Source organism: Humulus lupulus, chromosome X (genome assembly GCF_963169125.1).
Source record: "Humulus lupulus chromosome X, drHumLupu1.1, whole genome shotgun sequence".
Lineage (NCBI taxonomy): Eukaryota > Viridiplantae > Streptophyta > Magnoliopsida > Rosales > Cannabaceae > Humulus > Humulus lupulus.
Genome location: NC_084802.1, coordinates 203324844 through 203348994, shown reverse-complemented (window position 1 = coordinate 203348994; position 24151 = coordinate 203324844). Strand labels below are relative to the sequence as shown.

General features: G+C 35.6%; 1 protein-coding gene across 5 annotated transcripts; it reads left to right on the top strand.

The window, feature by feature from the left end:
• The first annotated feature begins 18927 nt into the window (after positions 1–18927).
• Positions 18928–23339, top strand: LOC133807044 (putative E3 ubiquitin-protein ligase RF298). 5 transcript variants are annotated; one of them, XM_062245178.1, is made up of 5 exons: positions 19050–19181; positions 19305–19461; positions 19591–19643; positions 20044–22205; positions 22450–23339. In XM_062245178.1, exons 3-5 carry the CDS (start codon positions 19628–19630, stop codon positions 22990–22992), a joined length of 2721 nt encoding a protein of 906 aa, XP_062101162.1. In that variant the 5' UTR covers positions 19050–19181; positions 19305–19461; positions 19591–19627; the 3' UTR covers positions 22993–23339. The 5 variants fall into 5 exon arrangements, with proteins under 5 accessions (XP_062101161.1, XP_062101162.1, XP_062101164.1 ...); XM_062245180.1 differs by lacking the exon at positions 19591–19643 and having other exon boundaries at positions 19305–19590; XM_062245179.1 differs by lacking the exon at positions 19305–19461 and having other exon boundaries at positions 19055–19181.
• The last annotated feature ends 812 nt before the right edge of the window (positions 23340–24151 follow it).

Sequence of the window (24151 nt, the reverse complement as noted above, 5' to 3'; positions counted from 1 at the left end):
AATTTCAGTACCTTCCCATCACCAGAAGAGTTGGAAGAGCGTAATCTCAGCGACTGGCTGATAAAGGAGTATTTCAACGACGTTGAGAAAGTAAAGCTCTCACAGTTGGACCATGCTTTCAAGACTTGTACTATTGTGGAAGAAGCGTACAAGCTTAGTCTATGTTTGTTGGTCGAGGGGGTTCTGAATGCCATAGAGGGCAAGTTGCACATATGTTGAGATATTCTGAAAATTGTTGAGGACGTAGAGTACTTCTCCAGCAGTCCATGGGGGAAGTACTCTTATAGGAGGCTATTGCAGTCTTGTAAGAAGGACATGGTGAAGCAAAATGCCAACTATGAAAACAAGAAGGATGCCAAGGTGCAGCAAGAGTCTAAGTACAGTATGTATGGTTATGCCCCGACCTTACAGTACTGGGCATATGAGGTTATCCAGTAGCTTGCGACGGAGTTTGTTGTGAGCTCGGGAAACATGTCCTCGAGGATGCTTAGTTCGTCGCATCGGAGGAACAAGGATTTCACCAAGTCCGTCATCTCATTGATGTTATCGAAGAAGAATGTAAGTTATATTTGATTGACATTAAACAATTATTTTTTATCTATATGATTATCTTTTATGATTATTTGAGTTAACCAAATGTTTTATGTTGTTTGCAGTTGATCGTCCTTCCGATGTTGAAGCCTCAACCAGTAGAAAAAGACTATTATTTGTCATTGACAGAGGGAGATCTTCCCCTTTATCCTGGGCTTGGCCAGGATCCTTCGGATGCTGATGAAGAGGAGGATGCGACTTTTGAAAAAGTCGCGGAGATAGTTTCTCAGGCAGCCGAGGCAGCCAAGAAATTTGATGATGCTACCCCGGAGGAGGAGGTTACAGGTCCCACCCCGCCTGTTGCCCCAGCCCCAACCTCAGCCCATGAACTTTCCGACTCGATTGAGCGGTTGGACAAAGTTGAGGGTCGACAGGAGACCCTATTGAAGAACCAGTCAGTGATCCTGGATGCAGTCAGTCAGATCCTGACGTTTATTAAGGAGAAACCGAAGGGCTCTAAGGAAGATTCAGACTCAGAGTCACTGGATATTCCTCTGGATTATGTTGATGATCCAACCATGCCTCCTACCATCATTGTGACACCTAATGCAACGACTCCGGGAGTCGTTATTGTCAACCTTGAGGATGTTGCTGGGGTTCGGTTTCAGAGGACTAGATGCCAAAGATGCAAGACAGATTGGTTTGAGGACTACACCGATCCCACGAGGAAATGACCTCGCACTGATGCAACTGCACCATAAGAAGAGGCTGCACAAGTGTTGGACCCTCTCAAGAAGCCAGATCACAAACAGTATAGGACAATGTTCAAGTGGCTGCTTGGAGACATCCCCAACAAGACCCCGAGGGATGTAAAGACTGGGAATCAAGGTCCAATGTGGTTTCTGACATGGAAGACATCCTAGCCGTGGCTCAATGACGTGGTAAGCCATTTATACCTAATGACTCGATAGTGGTAGAAATTTTGTTTTCAATTTTACAAGTCCTATTTTTATTGACTCGATATGAGCTCGATAGGAGGTCGATGGGGGGTTGCCTGGATTGATATGAGCTCGATAGGCTACATAAGCTCTGTTGTTTACTATTTGAGATTAACTCGATGTGAGCTGAATGGATAGTAGATCAATAGGGGTGTTGAACTAGAGTTGTTTGTTTACTGTTTGAGATTAGCTCGATAGGCTACACAAGTTATGTTGTTTACTGCTTAAGACTAGCTCGATGTAAGCTCGATGTAGCTCGATAGTAGATTGATAGGGGTGTTGAACTAGAGTTGTTATTTACTACTTGAAATTAGCTCGATGGAGCTCGATAGTAGATCGATAGGGGTGTTGTTTACCGTTTGAGAATAGCTCGATATGAGCTCGATGGGGCTTGATATAGACTCGATGAGCTCGATGTTTAGTTCGATATAAGCTCGATAGTCCTCGATGAGAACTCAATTTATTCGTTTATGAATCATTTTTTAGCCATTTATGATGGTCTTTGCTAACTTTTTATATCGTACTCTCTTTGTAGCATATTGATGCGGCAGAACACATGCTTCGTATGCGTCGAAAGTATTTTCCCAATACATATCGACAGAATGCAGTTGTGATGAACATTTATTTCTCACAAGTGATACCTGCCCGATATGATCAGTACAAGAAAATTGTCGACAAAACAAAGTTCACGTGGGATTTTGACGTTATGTCCATGTTGACCGGCATCGAGCAGCAGTTCCTGGCATCTTGGGGAGGATTTGAGGATGTATATTGGTGCCAAAACTAAGAACAACAACACTGGTTTGCCATTGAGGCTTCTATTTCTAGTTGGACTCTCACTGTTTATGATTCAGACAACTCGATGATTAGTGACGCAAAGCTGGAGGAAATTATGAATCCATGGTGATTTTTGCCTCCTTCTCTATTGATGCAGAGTAAAATGTTCACTGATAGCTTGATGCTGAAGATTCCTGCAGTAGGAAAGAGGCCGCATCAGTTCACATGGCATCGCAAACAGAATCTCGAGCTCACCCAGTCAAAGAGAAGGTAACAAACATCATCTTCATACTATATTTGTTTCTAACTAAAATTATTGTATTGTACACTTAATGTTTACATTTTTTTTTACAGTGGGGATTGTGGTGTGTATGATGTCAAGCATATTGAGCATCTCATGGCTGACCTTCCATTGGAAACCATCTGCAATGAAAATATAGAGGTATTTAGGAACAAGTGGAGCACAGACTTGTGGTATCAAAATTTGTTACCTTGATGATTGTATATATACAGGGTCTTTACATGTACAGTTTTTTGTGCACATTTTTTTATAACTTTCATAGGTTGTTATCAAGCTATATCGAACATTATCGAACTAATATCAAGCTATATTGAACTGTTATCGACCTTCAATCGAGCAATATCATTTTCATATCCATTATATAGCTGTTATCGAACTAATATCGAGCCATATCAAACCATTATCGAATTACTATCGAGTTATATCGAACTGTTATTGAGCTTCAATCGAGCAATATCATTTTCATATCCATTATAGTTGTTATTGAACTAATATCGAGCTATATCGAACCATTATCGAACTACTATCGAGTTATATCGAGCTACTCTTGAACCATTATCGAGCTACAATTTGAAGTCAGTTTAGAAGCTAACATACATATTATCGAGTTCATATCGAGCCCATCGAGCTCACGTCGAGCTAAAATCGAGCTCATCGAGTTTACATCGAGCTTAACATAACTTTTAAGAAAAATCAAATAAAAAAGAAGGGAAAACAAGCTAGGTTATTAATACAACAAGTCCAAATGGGAAAAAAGAGTTTATAGCCTAGCTTTGCATGTAGCCCTGTTATGGCCAAGACCACCACACATGCTACACTTGCGCTCTTTGTGAATGATTTCACCACTCGATGGATAGCAGTTTGTCTTTCTTCTTCCCACCTTATTCTTCTTCGGTCGACCAACTGGTTGTTTTTCAACGGAAACCCCAACTTCCATTTTCTCTATGTTCTCGGGAACTTCCCAATCATCCTCGTTGCCAGTTGGGTAAATTGTTTCTTTTTAAGACTCTATCCACATCTCGGTAGTGTAATATGGTGAACACAGTGAGTAAATGTTGACACCGCGCAGGATGGCTGCAGTCACACCATGAATACAAGGGTAACCCATTATTTGAAACTGGCCACATGAGCATGATTTGGTCATCAAATTCACCTCACAATCACCTTCTAGATCTACCACATGAAATTCGAACTGTCCAAGAGGATGGACTTTCAAGTACCTTGCATCATCTACAATACCTGAGACATCTTTCTCATATATTGTTGCTAATTTGGATGTGCACTTATCTACCTCCTCATGACGCTCAGCAAACCATGACTGAATTGTGAAATGAATGAATTCCACAAAAGTAGTGACTGGGAAGGTTCTTGCATCTTTGGTTTTGTCGTTGAAACTTTCAACGTAGTTGCTTGTCATTACATTGTATCAATTCCTAGAAAAGTAAGCACGAGTCCACATATCGAAGCCAATACCCTCAAGATATTGAGCTATGGCAGGATCCATTTGCTTTATATTATTGAAGCACCTGTGAAATTTTGACTTCTGAAATGCATATGCCGCATTCCACATCTCCTTGTGACAATGATCAGTCTTGAACTTAGCGATTACATTTATACTTATGTGATGGTAGCATGCGCTGTGGTAGGCATCAGGGAAGACCAACTCAAGAGCATGAATAATGCTAGCATGCCTGTCTGATACAAAAGACAGATTATCAACAACTCCAATGGCTTCCTTCAATTTCATTATGAAATACTTCCAAGAAGCATGATTCTCACTGTCATCAATCGCAAACGCAATTGGATAAATGTGGTTATTCGCATCCAATGCGACAGCACGCAATATGTGGCCACCGTACCTTGACTTCAAGAAAGTGTCATCCACACATATAACAGGACGACATGATGTAAATCCTCTTCTACAAACTCCTAGTGACAAGAAACAGTAAAGAAAGCGACCGTCATCTGTGACAAAATCAATTATTGTACCTGGATTCTTTTGTTGCAGCATGTACAAGTAAGAAGGTAACTTGGAGTACGATTCTTCAGGTGCCCCCTGACATAACCGAGTGCCTTCTCTCTGCATCTCCAAACTTTCATATAACTCATATCGATTCCAAAATGATTCTTCATATCCTCCTTTATGTTGTTTGCTGGGTAACTAGTGTAATCAGTAACATATTTGTTCTTAATAAGGTGCACAATGATTGAAGGTGTTGCTTGACGGTGGTCTTTCTATCGTAATTCTAGTGAGCAAGTATGTACACTATTATAAACAATGATCTTAAACATCTCCAATCGCGCTACTTTTTTCCCTCTTATTCTCCAACCACAAGCAGGATCCTTGCAGGTGATATACAACACATCAGTACCAGACTTCTTAACCATAAACTCAAAATTAATTTTCATTCCGAAGAGAGCTGCTTTGGTTTTCAATTCCATCTTGTTCTCAAAAGTCTTCCCAAGGTGTAATTCTCCCAACGGTACACTGGATGAGGGTGATTCAGAACGACTAGAACCCATGATATCTTCTTTTGTAAGCATGGGTGCACTCCATTTTCTGTGATCTTCTGTTGAACATATTGGAACGTTCCCTGTATAATTATATTATGTTCCACCAGGACGACTAGAGCTGGTGCCAGGTGTTCGACGTCCTTGACTTGGTGGATTCGCCCGTGCAAGTGGGCGTATTGGTTGTTCTTGTGCTTGTTCTACTTGCAAATGTTTAGCTACTGGATCGTCATTCACTGAATTTTATCCTAAGTCCTCATTATGTTCAGCTACTGATCGTCATTCACATAGGGGTTGTACTCATACTTGTTGTCCCTCAGGTCACCAATAGGATATCGTAAAGTACTGGCTGCTCCCTCAGGTCCGGGAGTGGTATATGGATCTGCAATGACAATCTTTTTAACAGGAGTGACACACAAGGCCAACCTTTCTGTAGATGTTACTCCTAAGACTGCATGAACACCAATATCACTTTCAACATGAACGAGTGTAAACAAATGGTCGCTGCATGTGTAAGGAACCTCCAATTTCAACACATACAACTGTTTATCAACTTTAAGTTCCTTGTGCAATATGTCAAGAAGTTGCAAGTACGTTACAATATCCTCCATCGGTATCACCATGCATTGGGGGTCCTTAAAAATCCACTTATTCCCTTGTAATTCCCAAACACCATTGTAGGATACAAAAAAGTAGACAATGGAACCTGTGTTGGAAAAAAAACATTGAAATTGTTAAGAAAACAGTCAATTTTTCATAAATTCATGAAAAAAGAACATTATCAAGCTATAATCGAACGCTATTGAGTTACCATCGAGCCCATAATCAAGCTCTTATCGAGTTAGTATCGAGCTACCATTTCTTAAACCTAACTAAAACCTTCACCGAACTCTATCGAGCACATATCGAGAAAACAACTACACTAAATATTCTAGGGTCCAATCAAACCCTTATCAAGTTGTCATCAAGCACAATCGAGCAACAAAACCTAAAATTATCGAGCTATAATCAAACTATATCGAGCAACATCGAGCTCATAAAAGAATCTTCTTCTACATACCATCGAGCTCCTATCGAACCGTTATCGAGCTCTTATCGAGCAAAAAAGTTGCAGAAAATCCAAAAAAACGCAGATCGCGGAATCTCACTAAAAAATCCAAAAAAACACACCAATATAGGTTCAAATCTATTCAAAATAGCCAAAAAAAATGTAAACAAATAATACCCAACAAATAAAATAAACAATCTTATTACCCATGGTTTTTCTCCTCCAAAAACACTCAAAATGGATGTTGCCTTTGATATTGGCGACTTCACAGAGACAATGGAGATGACTTACAACGATTTCGACATGAAAACTGTAGGTTTTATGGAGGATTTCGTGAGAATAAAAGAGGGAGAGAGAAGACAGAGGAATAGAAGATTTCAAGATTTGAAGATATAATGGGAGGGAGTATTTTGGGTATGAGATGAATATTTAGCATTAAATTGAAAAAATTATTAGTGCTAGGATTTTTTGGTAATATTAGGCATTATTAAGTACTAATAGTGAAATTTCCCTTATAAATTGTATTAATATTGATAATAGTTGATATATATATTTTCATTTTATTCGTCTAAATTAAACTGTATATATTATAGAATTTATACATTAGAATTATTAATTATATTGTTGTTAATAATGTGATGATAACTTTTTTTTAGAGCTGTTACACATTACACTATTACTTTACTATCACATTTTGATGAGATAAGACTGAAAAATGAATAAAAAGTTTTGAAAAAAAAAAATTTGATAATGTAGAATCATTCAAATATAGGATGCCACCTTATTGCCCTTTAACTCTCCTTTAGATAGATAGATAGATAAATAGCTCATTTATATATATATATATATCTATAGTAATATATAAAATCATACATAATTAAAGTTTAAGAATATTCCTTATTCATATAAAGATTCCTTATGTCATTTTGTCATTTTATCCATTTGAATTTCTATTTTTTTAAATAGTGATTTTGCATTTCTATTTAATGTGTTTTTTTCCACTTAAGTGTTTATAATTTTATTTTTTAAATAAAGATTTACATGTTTATATTTTTTAAATTCTAATTTTAAAAATATACACAATTCATTATACTTTTTAGAACAGTGTAAGCAATTAAATATATAACTTTCTTAAACAAATATTTAAATTATTTTTTTCTCATTTTTTTAATTGATGATATTTCTCAACGACTTCTGTTGTATTTTTTTTCTTTCTATTTAATTATATTTTTTGTTAATAAGGATCTTCTTTGTTTATCTTTTTCCTTTTTTTCTTTTATCAACTTTTTCACATGTTAATTTACTATATAATAAATGATTCTTATTTTCTTAATAAACTAGAAGGAAATCAAAGATTAGATATTACTTATCATCTCTTTCATTCTCAAATTTTTAATCTACACCCTCAGTTATTAACAATATATATTATCAAACAAACTACACACTTATTATCCATTATATTCTAGGTTTAAATTTGTTTATTATAATTTTTATAGGGCATAAAAGATTTTGAAGTTAGGTAAAAATCCATCTGAGGCATTTTATTTCTTTATACACCGAGATATATACATTTTGTAAAATATATTTCGTAATTAGTATAAGTAATGTAGTAATAATAATAGATGGATAAATAAATAAAATCAACAATAATAATACATGAAAAAAGTGTACAAATTGAATTATTTATTTAGATAATTATTCATTTTATTTGTTATAATTTCATTTTCAAAAATTGACTTAAAATAGTTTAAACAAATAAAAATGAAATAATCTTTCACAAAAATGTTAAAGTATAATAACTAACAAAAATTAATAAAAAAAATATTTTTTTAATGAACGGATACGTATATACGGTGATATTCAATATAGCTTAGAATATTCTTTGTATATATTTAAATACAAAATATAACTATTATATATGGTTCGTTGCTCTATTGTTTTAAAATAATTACATAATAATACAAATGCCAATGATATGTTTCAAAATAATTTAATTAGTTGCTTTAATAATAATTATATACTTTATAACATACAAACATATACTTTTCTTATTTTATAATATGTATGTATATAGTTATATATTTGTTATAATAAATTATTAAAATATTCGTTTATGAAAATAATAAAGTAAATGAGAAGGTGTCAAGCATGCACACTTGCACTTCACTTATTAATGTTTTGACTATAACAAATTTTTTACAACGAGAAATGGAAATAGATCTAATATATAGAAGCGGTGATGATTAAATAAGTTAGAAATATTCCTTATTAGTAGAAAGATTCCTTATAATTTTTTGTCCTTTTGCATCCCTTATTATAATTTTATTATTCAATGTTTGCTTGTTTATTTGGCTGAATCTATTCAATGTAAAGTTTTTAGAGATTTAAGTATTTATATCTTATTTTTTAAATACAAATTTACATGTCTATTTTTTTAAAATTCTATTCTTCTACTTATTATATATGTGCCATGTATTTCTTTTTTTCTTGTATCCATTCACTCTTTCCGTTATATAAAAAATAAAACTCTTATATAAATATTATTATATGATTTTTTTAAATATTATTATATGAAAAATGTGCACAATTCATTATTGTTGACGCCGTTTTTCGTAAACTTAAATAGTAGAGCAATTAAACAATAAAAATTTAGAGCAAATGGATAAAGAAGAAACCAACAGAGTTTTTACGTGGTTCAGCAGTTAACTCTGCCTAATCCACGAGTCTATATTATTAAGACTTGAGAGTTTTCTGGAAACTTTTTAGAGATAAGTTGCCCAGAGTGTTCTCTCCATAAATAAAAAAAAGGTCCTCTACAAATGGTGATTCCTCCTCTATTTATAGAGAATGTTGCAGAATTCATTCCTACATATTTCAGGAAGATATTTTGTAAATCAATAGAATTAATGATATTAAATGCATTATCTCCTACACACACGGAAACGTCCCATGAAGATCGGGAACGGATAACAGATTAAATGATATCCCTTATATATTGGGATTGAACAACAATAAATATGTTCACACGTAATGGGTTATCCCAGATGATTCATCAAATCTTCGAGATCAGCAATTGACATTGAGTCTGTCGAGACTATGAGTCAATCACCCAACTTCGCACTATGCTCGGGACAAATAGATGTTGACGAGGCTATCGCATCCGAGCTTGCACTTCCCGAGCTCGAGCTACCTCGCTTGAAGGCAATCGGCGAAAAATATATTCAAGTGTTATGCCATTGCAAGCTCAGAGCGTACTCGAGGCTACACATCCTCGAAGTCGTCGTTTACTTTACAGAGGTTCGACGGTTGGGTCATATGGTAACCGTATGTATTTCGAGCTCACACCTGACGAGTCCAGTTTTCGAGGTCATAACTTCTCATCTCGAAATCTGGGTGTAACATTTTGCCCCCTCAAAAGTATCAGTTCGAATCCCATGAGAAGGAAACTTTTGAACTGCCCTTCTTGGAAACTGTACCATAATTTGTACTCGGGTGTGGACACGCGTCAGCCAGGTATTGGATGGTCAGAGTACTTGAGTGTCTTTTACACCACACGCATGTCCATTCGTCTGCCAACTTTATGGCGCCACTCTTCTGTTTGTCCCTGGCCATTTGATCAGGTATCGAAATTGGCCAATTGTCCAGATTATTTCGTCGATTGGAATCCTTTGGGGCCTATAAATATGCTATCGTCTTCCTCATTTTACCTTTACGTTTTCGAGTTTTCAAAAAAGAGAGAAGAACTAAGAAAACCAGAACTCAAAAACTCCAGTCCTTGCATGTTCTCCAAGCCAAGGAAGCAAAATACCGCTGGTCTGTTCGACTTTGTGAAATCGTTCTTGCAACCAATCCTTCGGTCTTCGATTTCTTTGTTTCCACCATCTGTATTGTGTAAGTATCTGTTCTTGACCCCGTATATCCGTGTATATACTTTGTTTTTTTTTTCGCATATTTTATGTTGTTGCACTTTTAGGCACATTTACTAGTATATATATATATATATAGATATAGATTATAAACAATATATTGTAAGGAATATACTCATTTGATTCCCTGCATTTTTGTAAAGTATCGTTTTGGTACCCTCTATTTTGGATAATGATCATATGATACCATGTATTTTAAAATCATACCAATTTGGTAACCTAGACTCGGATTTGATAGATAAAATTTTGTCAATATGACCAAACTGCCACCAGTTGTATATAATTAAGTGATAAAATTTAAATTTGGAACTCATATAATTGAAAGTAGTTTGATTAAATTGGTAAAATTTTATCAATTAAATTTGTGTTTAGGTTACCAAATATGTATAATTTTAAAATATAGAGTATCAACTATGTACGATTTTAAAATACATTGTACTAAATTAGCATTACTGTAAACACAAAGTACCAAAATGATACTTTACAAAAAGACAAGATATCAAATGGTTACCTACCCTGTAAATGTAAACAAAAAATATTTTTTTTCTTTTTACTTTTTTTTAGTTTTTGTACCAAAGGCATTCCAGTCATTTTTATATACTATCAATCCTCTCTTATTAAATAATGAAGGGTGTGATTATTCACAACTTTTTTCCCCTTTCTATTCACCCTTTGTAGTTAATAAATATATAGTTTTGATAAATTAATATTATTATCCTTACTGAATATTATTTATATATTAATTAGGTTTTCATTTTCAAGAATCTTTTATACATTATTTTTTAAAAGCAAGAAAATTGAATATTGTGATTTTAATAATGATTTTGATTCTAATGAAACAAATTTTAAATTTTAAATTATTTATGTTTATATATGTTCTTTTGAGTGAAAAAATAAATAAAAATATAGTGACTAAGTTTTTTTTTAAAAAAAAAAATTGTTATGTTCAATCGTGAGTGCTAAATTGCCTTAAGTTTTTTAAATAGTAAATTGTAAAGGTGAAAAATAATTCAATAAAAAATTTAATTACTGATGGGCAATCATGTACTGAAAAAAGTTACAAGTTGTACGAAATTTTTTAAAATTTGTAAAGGGATATTTAGAAAGAAATGTGGAGCTATCCGTAGGGTTTTTGATAGCTTTCCACCGCATGTTTTGGCCAAGATTTCAACACATGATCTATTATTGACATCTTCGAGTATCTAACACTCACTTGGAGTATATGTGGCGAATGAATAAAGCAAAGCATGGATTACCAAATCTTGGAGTATCTAACACTCACTTGAAGATAAATATTGATGCAACTCTTGCCTTGCCTCTAATGAGGCTTTTATCAATATTGCTAGTGCTATCATTAGAGCTGATGATAGTTTCTCTTTGGCTAGTTTTACTAAAAGATCCAGGGCTTGTGAAAGAGACAGAAGCTTTGGCGATTCTCTTCAGTCTCTAATGGGTTCAAGAGTTAACATTTTTTATTTCTTTACTTGAGAGTGATGCAAACTCTTTCTCCTCGTTGTCAATGGGGTTATATTCTAAGGGATTTTAGACACTTTGTTATCTGTCTTTCTAGGTGTATCTTTAGTTCATGTGTGTCGACGTGTTGTAATTGTTAGGTTTTATGTCCTTATAAAATCACATTTTTTATGTAATTCATTTATTATCAATAAAGTAGTAAAAATCATTTTGTTCAATCAAATTGCGTTGTTTACATGTATTTATTACATGATTAATTATTATTAATACAGACGTTTATAAAATCTCTAACATATGTATAGTTACAATTATAGTGACTCGGTCATTGTGGATTAGAATTGTAATTATATGTTAAAAAGCATTTTGTCCTAAGATTAAATCAGTACACTGGATTTTTACTGATTAGGTAATCTACGATAAGATCTACTTACACATCTAGTGTGATGTCATATCCAGGACATTGACCAAGTAGATAAGATCATATGCATTTTGTTATATTGGACTGAACCGATATTGATTATTGATAAGATAAGTAAGTATTGTTATTATCTAATCTAATCATATCACAACGTTGACCATAGGTCAATTCAATCTTAATTCTGAGTGATTAATATTATGCTAATTGTATTATTTAAGTCTTTTGATTTGTTCGTTACTAACTTACCCTACGGACTAGCTCATACTTACATATTGAAGATTTTGTAGCATAATTGAGTGGGAGTATTTATCATAGATATAAAATTTATAGCTTCTGTTTAAGAAGTGAAACGATGATTTTTTTATAGCTTGGTTCAAGTGTTAAATAATAGAGTACTCAATTCTGTAATTAAATTTACAGAAATACCATTTACAAGGAACTTAGTGGGAGTTAAGGATAAAATACCAATGATGGGTAAAACGGTAATTTGCACCCATCTTGTTAGGCATATAGAAAAACAGTTAGACAGTTAGAATATGTTGTCTGTTTTGTAACTGTTTCTATAACAGATTTCGGTTTGGTTTTGTATAGCTGTCATTTTTTTCTGTTACAATCTTTTCTGTAATCCTTGGCCATATATACAAGTTCTCATGGCTATCAACAGTTAGTTGAGCCATCACATTTTTCATCATCGTCTTTTCTTCTTCACTCTGCATTTTCTCTGTTTCTTTCTCACCAAAAGTTCAAGCTATTTTGAACTCTTTCATGGTATCAAGAGCCCCATGGAGTCCACAGCCAACTCCACACCAACGGGAAATGTCACTGGAGCTCGAATCAATCCTCAAGTTCACAATGAAGACAATGCCGATCCACCAATTGCTTCAGTGCAAGCTCAACTCCCCATTCCAGAACCAGTTCAAATAGGACTACCTAACAACAATCTGCTGCCTCTAAACCTTCGTTTGGATCGATCAAACTACTCATTTTGGCGATCCTTAGTTCTTGCAGTAGTTCATGCATACAATCTCGATGGATACATTCTTGGAACATTTCCAATTCCAGCTCAGTTCCTTGCAGGTAACATTCTCAATCCAGCTTATCAAAATTGGATTCGATTTGATCAATTCATAATGCACTGGCTGATGAATTCCATTGCTAAACCAATGCTTGGCTATGTGATCAACTGTCGAACATCGTCGGAGATCTGGAATGTCTTTGCTCAACTCTTTGCCACTAGATCCAGAGCGAGACTTCTTCAAGTTCGTGGCCTACTCCAATCGACCAAGAAAGGCTCTATGAGCATTGCCGAATACTTCTTGAAGATGAAGCAGCTTGCTGATTCTCTAGCTGCTGCTGGTCAACCTATCTCCGATGATGATCTTGCTTTATATATCCTTGGTAGTCTCGGACCAGAATATGAAGCTATTGTGGTCAATTTAACCTCAAGAACTGAACTTCTCTCTCTTCAAGAAGTTCAATTCATGTTACACAGCCAAGAAATGAGAATAAGTCAACAGACTAGTGCCACTCTCGACAATATACAGGCAAACTTTGCTGGCTTATCTCTCCGTGGTGGTGCTGGACGTGGTGGTCAGTCTTTCAATGGTGGTTCATCCTTCACTGGCCGTGGATATCGAGGATCTCATAGAGGTGCCCAATCTTACAGAGGAGGTGGTCGTTCAGGCCGTGGTAATCGATCTATTTGCCAGCTATGTGGACGAAGTGGACACACTGCACAGAAATGTTATCATCGGTTTGATATTTCTTTTCAAGGACCTCCTCCCTCCAATGGAGCTTCAACCTCCAATAACACTGAGAATCCTCAAGCTCTCCTGTCCACCACCCATCCCACCGAAGATCTCTCCACTGCCTGGTATCTTGACACAGGAGCAACTCACCACATGACTTCGAATGACCCAAATCTTGATCACAAGCAAGACTACAAAGGGAAGGCCAAAGTAACAGTTGGTAATGGTCACTCTATTCCCATTTTGCATATTGGTTCTAACTCAGTGCATACAAAACTTTCTAATCATCCTTTAGTTTTAAAAGACATCCTGCATGTTCCTAATATGACCAAAAATCTAGTTAGTATTTCCCAATTCACCAAAGACATTCATGTTGTGCTTGAATTTGATGATACTTGTTGTCTTATTAAGGACAAGAAGACCAGCCAAGTACTTCTTCGGGGTACCCTCTGTGATGGACTATACTAGTTGCAGCTTCTTAATCCACACAACTACAGCCAAAGTGTCAACTCTTCTCAATTCCCTGTTCTTACCAGTCTCTGTAATCCTAGGAGTTTCAACTGTACTACCACTAGCAATCCAGTTTTTAATAAGACCAAAGCAGCCTCTGTTTGGCATTGCAAGCTTGGTCATCTATCCAAATCTGTTTTAGGCAAAGTGCTTGCCACTGTTTGTCCTGATGTCAAATGTAATAATGTAGCCTTTTGTGATTCATGTCAATATGGTAAACTTCATCAATTTGCCTTTAAATCAGCTGAAAATAAAACCACTGCCCCCTTTCAATTGATATACTCTGATGTTTGGGGTCCCTCATTTCATGTTTCTCTAGATGGCTATAAATACTATGTTAGCTTTGTTGATGATTTTACCAAATTTGTGTGGATCTATCCAATGCAAACAAAGTCTGAGGTAACCACCATTTTTAAACAATATAATGACTATGTTGAAAGAGTGTTTGAGGTGAAAATTAAAAGTATTCAATTAGATCTTGGCAAAGAATATCTCCCTCTCTATAATCTGTTCACATAGTTAGGTATTTCTAGAAGAAATTCCTGTCCCCACACTCATCAATAACAAGGGAGAGTGGAGAGGAAACACAGACATGTGGTAGATATTGGTCTTACTTTACTTGCTCAGGCCAATATGCCTTTAAAATTCTGGTGGGAAGCCTTTGCCTCAGCTGCCTATCTCATCAATCGGCTTCCTACCCCCACTCTTAAATTTTTGTCCCCTTTTGAGAAATTGTTTCACCTCAAACCAGATTACAATATGATGAAAGTGTTTGGTTGTTCTTGCTTTCCCTTACTCAGACCATAAGGTGTCTTTTAGATCAGCTAAATGTGTCTTCATAGGTTATAGTATATCTCAAAAAGGTTACAGATGCTTACACCCCAGTGGTAGGATTTATGTTGCTAGAAGTATTACCTTCAATGAGGAAGAATTTCACTACAACAGTCTCTTTCCTTCTGTTTCTTCATCTAATTCCCACCCTATCTCTGTCATTGATATCAATGAATATTGTCTCCCACAACCTATTTCTACTGGTTTTCCACCTTCTCCACTGTCTCAAAATCATCAAACTAGTCCACCGAATATCAGCCCCAACAATGCTTCTTCCTCACATAGTCCTGACACTTCTCTGTCTTCAGTCATTCCCGTTGCTACTTCCTCTCACGACCCTAATTCACCAAATTTGCTGCCTCCTGAGTTACCTCCTGTCTCATCACAGTCTTCTCTTGTCCACAATACTCATCCTATGGTCACCAGGTCAAAAGCAGGTATTCATAAACCCAAAGCCTATATTGCCCAATCTGTCACTGAGTTAGAACCATCTACAATCAAACAAGCTCTTGCCTCTCCTAAATGGAAAGGTGCTATGGACACTAAGTTTGATGCTCTTACAAAGAACAAGATCTGGTCATTGGTTCCCTATTTCGATGGCATGTGTTTGATCACCAACAAATGGGTTTATAGAGTCAAGTACAACTCAGATGGGACTATGGACAAATACAAGGCCCGACTGGTAGCAAAAGGCTTCCAGCAAACTCCAGGTTTGGACTACTTTGAAACCTATAGTCCAGTTGTTAAACCTTGTACTATAAGGGTTATTTTTACTCTTGCTACAACACATGATTGGGATATACAACAAGTTGATATCAATAATGCTTTTTTAAATGGGGATCTCCATGAAAACTGTCTATATGACTCAACCACAAGGTTACATTCATCCTGATTTTCCCAACCATGTATGCAAGTTAAACAAGGAAATTTATGGTCTCAAACAGGCCCCCCGTGCCTGGTTTGACAAGCTAAAATCTGCTCTTGTTCAGTGGGGATTTCAAAACTCAAAGGCTGACACTAGTTTATTTTTCACCAAGAAAAGTGGCAAACTCATTTTACTACTGGTATATGTCGATGATATACTAATTACAGGTGAAGACCAAGCTCAGATTTCCAAAGTCATCTCTGATCTTCATCATCAGTTTGCTTTGAAACAGTTAGGCTCGGTGCATTATTTTCTGGGGTTTAAAGTGTTTCGAGATTCTACTGGCTTCTACTTAACACAAAGCAAATATACTAATGATTTATTGGTCAAAACCAATCTTCTTGATGCTAAGCCACAACCTACACCTATGTGTTCCAGTGCCAGACTAACTCTTATTGCGGGAACACCTCTTGAAGATCCCAAACTATACAGGAGTGTACTTGGAGTTTGCAATATCTTACGCTTACAAGGCCTGACATTGCCTTCTCTGTAAATCGACTTAGCCAGTTTTTCAAAGCTCCCAGAACACATCATTGGGCTGCCTGCAAAAGGGTACTTCGTTATTTAGCTGGAACCACTAGTCTTGGTCTTCATTTCACTCCTGTTACTCGGTTTGAGCTTCATGGATTCAGTGATGCTGATTGGGCTGGCTGTTTAGATGATCGCAAGTCCACATCAGGATATTGTATATATCTTGGAGGCAATCTTCTCAGCTGGTGTTCCAAGAAGCAATGTATTGTAGCTCGATCAAGCACGGAATCCGAGTATCGATCCTTAGCTTTGGCAACAACTGAACTCATATGGCTGCAGTCCTTACTCAGTGAATTACAAGTCTCTCTTTCCTACTGCCCTATCATTTGGTGTGACAATCTTGGTGCAAGTTCCTTGGCCTCCAATCCGGTTTATCATGCCCGCACAAAACACATTGAGATTGATCTCCATTTTCTCAGAGATAGAGTCATTGCTCAGCAGCTTGATATCAGATATGTGGACTCCAGCAATCAAATAGCGGGCATTTTAACCAAACCTTTGCCTATTCCTCAGTTTCAATTGCTGGCAGACAAGTTGACACTTCAGTTTCCCCTGTGTCACTTGAGGGGAGATGTTAGGCATATAGAAAAACAGTTAGACAGTTAGAATATGTTGTCTATTTTGTAACTGTTTCCATAACATATTTCGGTTTGGTTTTGTATAGCTGTCATTTTTTTCTGTTACAATCTTTTCTGTAATCCTTGGCCATATATACAAGTTCTCATGGCTATCAACAGTTAGTTGAGCCATCACATTTTTCATCATCGTCTTTTCTTCTTCACTCTGCATTTTCTCTATTTCTTTCTCACCAAAAGTTCAAGCTAAACAGAACTCTTTCACGTCTCATTAGTAGATCATCTATAGATGATTGAATGATGAATTATGGTTATAACAATGTATAACATATTTAAATTTGGTGTAAAACGTTCTATGAGTTCAAGAGTCTAATTCTGAGTCTATAGTGGAGTCACGAAGAATTAATAAGGTAGCGAGATTATTTTTTATATATAATATCATGGTAATTTATTGGAGCTTGAGTTCATGGATTCATGGTCCACCATGTCATCTCTTATAAAAATGAACCTAGTAGTCTTGAATAATTAATTTAATTATTAATTATAAAAATAGCATATTGACTAGGTCAATGAAAAAAAATAATGTTAAATTATTTATTGATATTTTGTGGGAAAAGAAATAGAAGAAAATTTGAGGTTTTTATTGCAAAGTCTAAAAAAGATAGTATTATAGCCAAGTGGGATAATTTTGTTAATATTGATAAATTGGTAGTAATATTAATAAAATGAATTAAATAAAGATCAAAATTATAATTGGATAATTTTGACAAGTATTTAATTAATTATAATTATTAAATAATTAAAATAAAATGGGTAACTAAAACTTATTTTATGTCCTAGCTAATTGCATATATATATATATATATTAATATTATAGAATTGATTAGGTCAAATGAATTTGACAATGTAACAATTCACTACTAATATTCTATAGCCGCCCACTCTCTCTTAGTTCTCTCTCTAGGAATTCTCTTCTCATGTGTTGAGACTTGTCCACACAAACATTAGGTTCCACACAAACATTATGTTGTTTCAGAGAAATGCTTGGAAGACTGTGGTCTTGTTTCAAAGTGGTTTGGATTCCTTGCAATACCTAGTATTCAACAAGGACAAAAAGTTAGGGAATCCAAAGTGTATAATCATTGTTCCGCTACGCGTAAGCACTCTAATTGTTATATTATCATATTTACGTGTCTCTGTATAAAAATCACTACCTCCTCTTTATTGTGAAGAGGTTTCGACTCTCTTTTCTATCAAGTAATATCAATAATGTGTTGTCAATTTTAGATTTACAAAGAAATTGTACAGTCGTCAAATATTTCCACTAATAAATTGTGTCGAATTGGAAATTGTTTAGGTAAATAGAATGTGATCATTCATTAACATATACTGAGTTATAATCTATACATTTGAGAGTGTTACATGTAATAAATTAAAATATATATATTTATATAAGCATGAGTGAGAAAAAAAATATATGAACATGAAGTGAAAATTGTGATTTTTCTACACGTGATTATATAATAAAATTAATGAATGAATAATAAAGTGCAGGGATAAAAAAAAAAAGACAATTTTTTTTTAACTAATTTACAAAATAAAAAAGGGTATGATTTTTTTTTTAATATAGAAATTAAAAAATAGGTGAGAGAAAAGAATGTCATAGTGTTGGTAGGGGATTTGTAAGAGTAATTTTTATTTTACTTTTCTCTATAGGGGACTCTTAATTTACTTCTTTTTTCAAGAAAATTAATTTGATCCTATCACCAAATAAATAATTTACTTCCCTTCTAAAACTGTAAAACATACATATAATTTTTTTTTTCTTTTCTTTTTCCCACTTACCAAATATTTGTGGAGAACTAGAGACAAAAAAAGAAAAGAAAAGAAAAAGAGCAAGAAAATAAAGATGGAAAAAAAAGAAGCATCACAATTTCACACCCACATGAGTCCCAAACTCACTCCTACATCCCTTCCTCAACGCAGTACCCAGGCTCGGTCGCCGCCCGTCGCCGAGGCTACCTCCTCCACTGCAGCTACATCTCTTCCTTCATCTACTGCGGATTCTTGTCTTCATAGTAATCAACTTTTGCATTACTCTGATTTCCCTGTAAATCATTTTTCTTGAGTTTGTTTATTTATATATCAATAAAAACAAAATAAATAAATTGAATTAAATTTGGTCAAATAATACTTTATAGCTTGCTTTTTGGAAAATTTATGTCCAAGAATCGTAATAGGATGATTTCGCCTTGCGAGCTGATGAGATTGTCTTCCCTACATGTCTGTGTATAATTCTCCGATGATGTTCTGAGACTGGCCTGTATATTTGATTGCTAAAACCATAGCTTGAATCGGGTGCGTCTCGATTGTTTGAGTGCTGATCAAGTACCTTAAGCATCTGTTTTCAGAATCTATAGATTGCACGAACTATTGGATTTTTTTTTCTTGGTGTGTTCTTGATCTATGGGCTCATTTTAATTACAGGTCTGTATTGATATCGGCAAGATAGCTTGAAATTCTTATGTTTTGTCAACTGGGTATGTGGCAAGTGCATTGCGTGTTTTATTTGGCTTCTGGGTAGTTTATTTATTTATTAATGTAATTTCTGTTTAGTTGCTGTATGAATATATTTCATTGTCATTGGTTTTGATTATAATATGTAAAGATACGTGGTCTTCTTCTTCTTCTTCAATGCAATTCTTTATTTATTTTTTGTCATAACAATCCAATACTTTGGTGTTATTTGGTTGATTTTGTGTTCAATATTAGTATTATTTTCTTGAGCGGGTTAATGCACAAGGATTATCAAATTTGATTATAATATTTTCGCACCCTTTTGTTCTGATAGAGCTATTCTTTTTCTACTTCTTAGTGTTGCATTATGGACTGATAAAAGGGACTTTGATGAATGTCTTAAAAGTGGATTGTGTTTTGCAGCTGAAATGACTTCAATGGTTGCTAAGGCAGGTAGTTGTAGCGCTCAAGTATCTTCATCAGTAACTGTTCAAGAAAATGGAAGTAGGAATAAGAGGAAATTTCGGGCTGATCCACCTTTTGGTGACACACATAAGATTGTCTCTTTACCTCAAAGTGAATGTTCAGCTTATGAATTCTCTGCTGACAAATTTGAAATCGCACCAGGTCGTGGGCAATCCAGTGTCTGTGACTATTGTAGTGTCAATCTAGAGCATTCTGATAATTTAAAACTTGACCTTGGCTTGTCTAGTGTCGTTAGCTCATCTGAAGTTGGGCTTAGCCAACCTAATGAGGAACTAGAGGCAGATGAATTTCAAGATGCTGATTGGAATGATCTTACGGAAGCCCAGCTTGAAGAACTTGTTTTAAGTAATTTGGACTCTATTTTTAAGACTGCAATATTAAAAATTATGTCTTGCGGATACACTGAGGAAGTTGCTAGAAAGGCAATCTTAAGGTCTGGCCTTCTTTACGGGAGTAAAGACACGGTCTCAAATATAGTGGATAATACTTTAGCATTTCTTGGAAGTGGACAAGAGATTGATCCTTCAAGGGAGCATTGTTTTGACAATCTACAGCAGCTGGAGATGTATTTATTGGCAGAATTGGTCTGTGTTCTTCGAGAGGTTAGGCCTTTTTTCAGCACTGGGGATGCAATGTGGTGCTTGTTAATCTGCGATATGAATGTGTCTCATGCTTGTGCAATGGATGGTGATCCCTCAAGTACTTTCGGTAATGATGATTCTCCAAATGGCAGTTCATCTACTTTAAACCAACTTCAACTTAAAGTGGAATGTAAAAGTTCAGAATTGCATCATTGTTCTCATAGTTGTCAATCTAAGGCACCTGTTGTAGCTTCAGTACCCAGCATAACAAAACCAAAGGCTTCCCTTGGACGTGGTAGATCGGTTGCAAAGGAGGGGAAAACTTCTGCTTCTGAATATATGGATAAATCTTTTAGTGCTACTGGAACATCTCAATCTACTGCGTCAGAGGAGAAGCTTGGAAGCAGTAGAAGGGTCCATTCTGTAAGTAGCAAGAGAGAATACATGCTTCGGCAGAAGTCGCTTCACTTGGATAAAGGTTTCAGGACTTATGGAAAAGGGTCTTCAAGGTCAGGGAAGTTAAGTGGTTTGGGTGGTTTAATCTTGGATAAGAAACTAAAATCCGTGTCAGATTCTAATGCTATAAATTTAAAGCATGCTTCCTTAAAGATAAGCAAGGCTATGGGAGTTGATGTACCTCAAGATCATGGGAACCATAATACTTCTGCCAATACTGTACCCTCTTTTCCAGTAGCATCAAGCCTGGATGCCGATAATACAAATCCAATTTCTGTCCCTAAGACGAATAATAGTCAGTCAACATTACCTGCAGTCAATAGTGCAACAGCAGTACCTGTAGTCGACGCAGCAACGTCATTACCTGCATCAGATACTCATCATGCATTATCAGCTGCCGATACTGAGCTTTCTCTCACACTTTCTACCAAGAGTAACTCTGCTGCAGTTCCAATCTATTGTACTGCCGAGGCACCGAATTCTAGTTATGCTGGAATACCGTATGATAAGTCTCTGGGTCAATGGGCTCCCCGAGATAAAAAGGATGAAATGGTTCTGAAGTTGGTACCAAGGGTAAGGGAACTGCAAAATCAGATGCAAGAGTGGACAGAATGGGCCAATCAAAAGGTTATGCAAGCTGCCCGTAGGTTGGGTAAGGAAAAGGAGGAACTTAAGACCCTAAGGCAAGAGAAAGAAGAAGTAGAGCGCCTAAAGAAAGAGAAGCAAACTCTAGAGGAAAACACCATGAAGAAGCTCTCTGAGATGGAGTATGCTTTGAGCAAAGCTAGTGGGCAAGTTGAACGAGCTAATTCTGCTGTTCGGAGGCTTGAGGTAGAGAATGCAGTACTGAGGCAGGAAATGGAGGCTGCAAAATTACGTGCTGCAGAGTCTGCTGCAAGCTGTCAGGAAGTATCAAAGAGGGAGAAGAAAACGTCAATGGAGTTTCAGTCATGGGAAAAACATAAGGCCTTTTTGCTGGAAGAATTCACAACGGAGAAGCGCAAGCTATCGAAGCTGATCCAGGAACTAGAGCAGGCAAAGGTTATACATGAACAACTTGAGGTATGCGTGAGAAAAAGTCAACTCGAATCCCCCCCACCCCCCCCCCCCCCCCTGCAAACTCTCTCTCTCTCTCTCTCTTTTCCAACCAGTGTTCTCATTTTTGTTTTGGAATAGCTGCCTGCTTTAGCTCTTTTAATTGATCTTACAAACTTGTCCTTTCAAATTTTCAGACATACTTGGTCCTTCTAGTAATCATAAGTTATTGTTTTGAGCTCTTTTCTCATTCAAAAGAAAAATATCGCAGGCTAGATGGCAGCAAGAGGATAAAGCAAAGGAGGAACTACTTATGCAGACAAGTTCAATGAGAAAAGATAGAGAACAAATAGAGGTTTCAACAAAATCAAAGGAGGACATGATTAAATTAAAAGCAGAAAAAAATCTACAGAAGTACAAAGATGATATTCAGAAGCTCGAAAAAGAAATCTCTCAATTGAGACTGAAAACTGAGTCTCCAAAAATTGCTGCGCTTCGGAGGGGCATCGATGGAAGCTATGCTAGCAAGCTGACTGATGTCAAAAGTGACCAGGATCGAAATCAGTCAAGGGCACCTTATACATCTGAAGCAAATGCAAAGATCAATGACTACTCGGAGACTGGCGGTGTAAAACGTGAAAGAGAGTGTGTTATGTGCCTCTCAGAGGAGATGTCGGTAGTATTCCTACCATGTGCTCATCAAGTGGTTTGCACTTCGTGCAATGAGCTCCATGAGAAACAAGGTATGAAAGACTGTCCTTCTTGTAGGAGCCCCATACAGCGGCGTATTTCGGTACGTTATGCTCGCTCTTAATTATTTTTTCATTTTTTTTAATTTCTAGAATTTGATTTGAGTGGTTTTGAATAAAAGATTGTGGGACTCCTATGAATTGGATAATTGAGTTATACTTCTGAGGGGTTTCAGACCAGCGACTTATCTCCCTTTGCAAATGTTTATGCTTCATTATGAGCTTTGCTGCCAGCCTTTCGATTATACTGTATTCTTCTTGGTCTCGTTCATATCATATTATGTTGAAGTTGAAGTGCCTATAAAAACAATTTTGTTGACTCATTTTAAACGAGTCGAAAAAATAATGTTGCAAGTTTGTAACTGAGTAAAAGAGAGAAGTAATGAAAGATATCATGATACAGTTTAGTATACTTTCTGTTTGAGAGACTCCCTACTATGATTGTAAAAGTTTTTCCTCAGTGGTCAGTCAATCTAGTAGCATCCTTATACATTCTATGACCTGAATTGTGGCAAGTTTTTGTTATAGAAAATATTTTCAAGTTAACATTTGTTTTCTATTAAAATGCATAACATGAATCCTCCTGCACAACCAACCAACCAACTTTATATAATGTTACACAAAATTTACTTATGTCCGGGAAACGAGAATATAAAACCAAATGTCTACTAAAAAACATAGGGTACTTGATCTATTTTTTGAAATCATTTTGCATTTTGGCCTAGCTTTGATAATTTTTTGCACAATCTCGAGACAGGTGATTGAAATTTTTCAGACAGGTGGTCGAAAAATACAGACAGCTAATTGAAATTTTAGACAGATGACGTTTTGCATAAAAATATCAAAACTAGGTCAAAGTACAAAATGATTTTAAAATATAAGCGATTTTCACCAATTACTCAAAAAGATATAATAAAACATTTTATAAAGTTTCACGAAGCACAAAGAAAGTCTTTAGGTTTCCCTTTAAGCCAAATTTTGTGCAATATTAATAGAATTTGGAAAGATGGAGATATGGCTAATATGGGAAATGGAGAAATTGAACACGACAGTTTTAACGCAGTATTTAGTACAAATGCTTCGTTTGCAATTTTAAATATTTTTTTAAAAAGAGAAATGAATTATCATTGAATGGTTAAAGAAGGCACAATTTTACAAGTTAGGTGATGCACAAAGAGCTACACAAATCTCACAAATGAGATGACCAAATAAAGCTAATTAAAT

Bases quoted from the DNA above. Each gene is read 5' to 3' on its own strand.
- LOC133807044 (XM_062245177.1), top strand. From the start codon at position 19,013: ATGGAAAAAAAAGAAGCATCACAATTTCACACCCACATGAGTCCCAAA. The intron at 19,182-20,043 runs GTAATCAACTTT...TGTGTTTTGCAG, and splicing joins TGCGGATTCTTGTCTTCATA to CTGAAATGACTTCAATGGTT. The intron at 22,206-22,449 runs GTATGCGTGAGA...AAAATATCGCAG, and splicing joins TTATACATGAACAACTTGAG to GCTAGATGGCAGCAAGAGGA.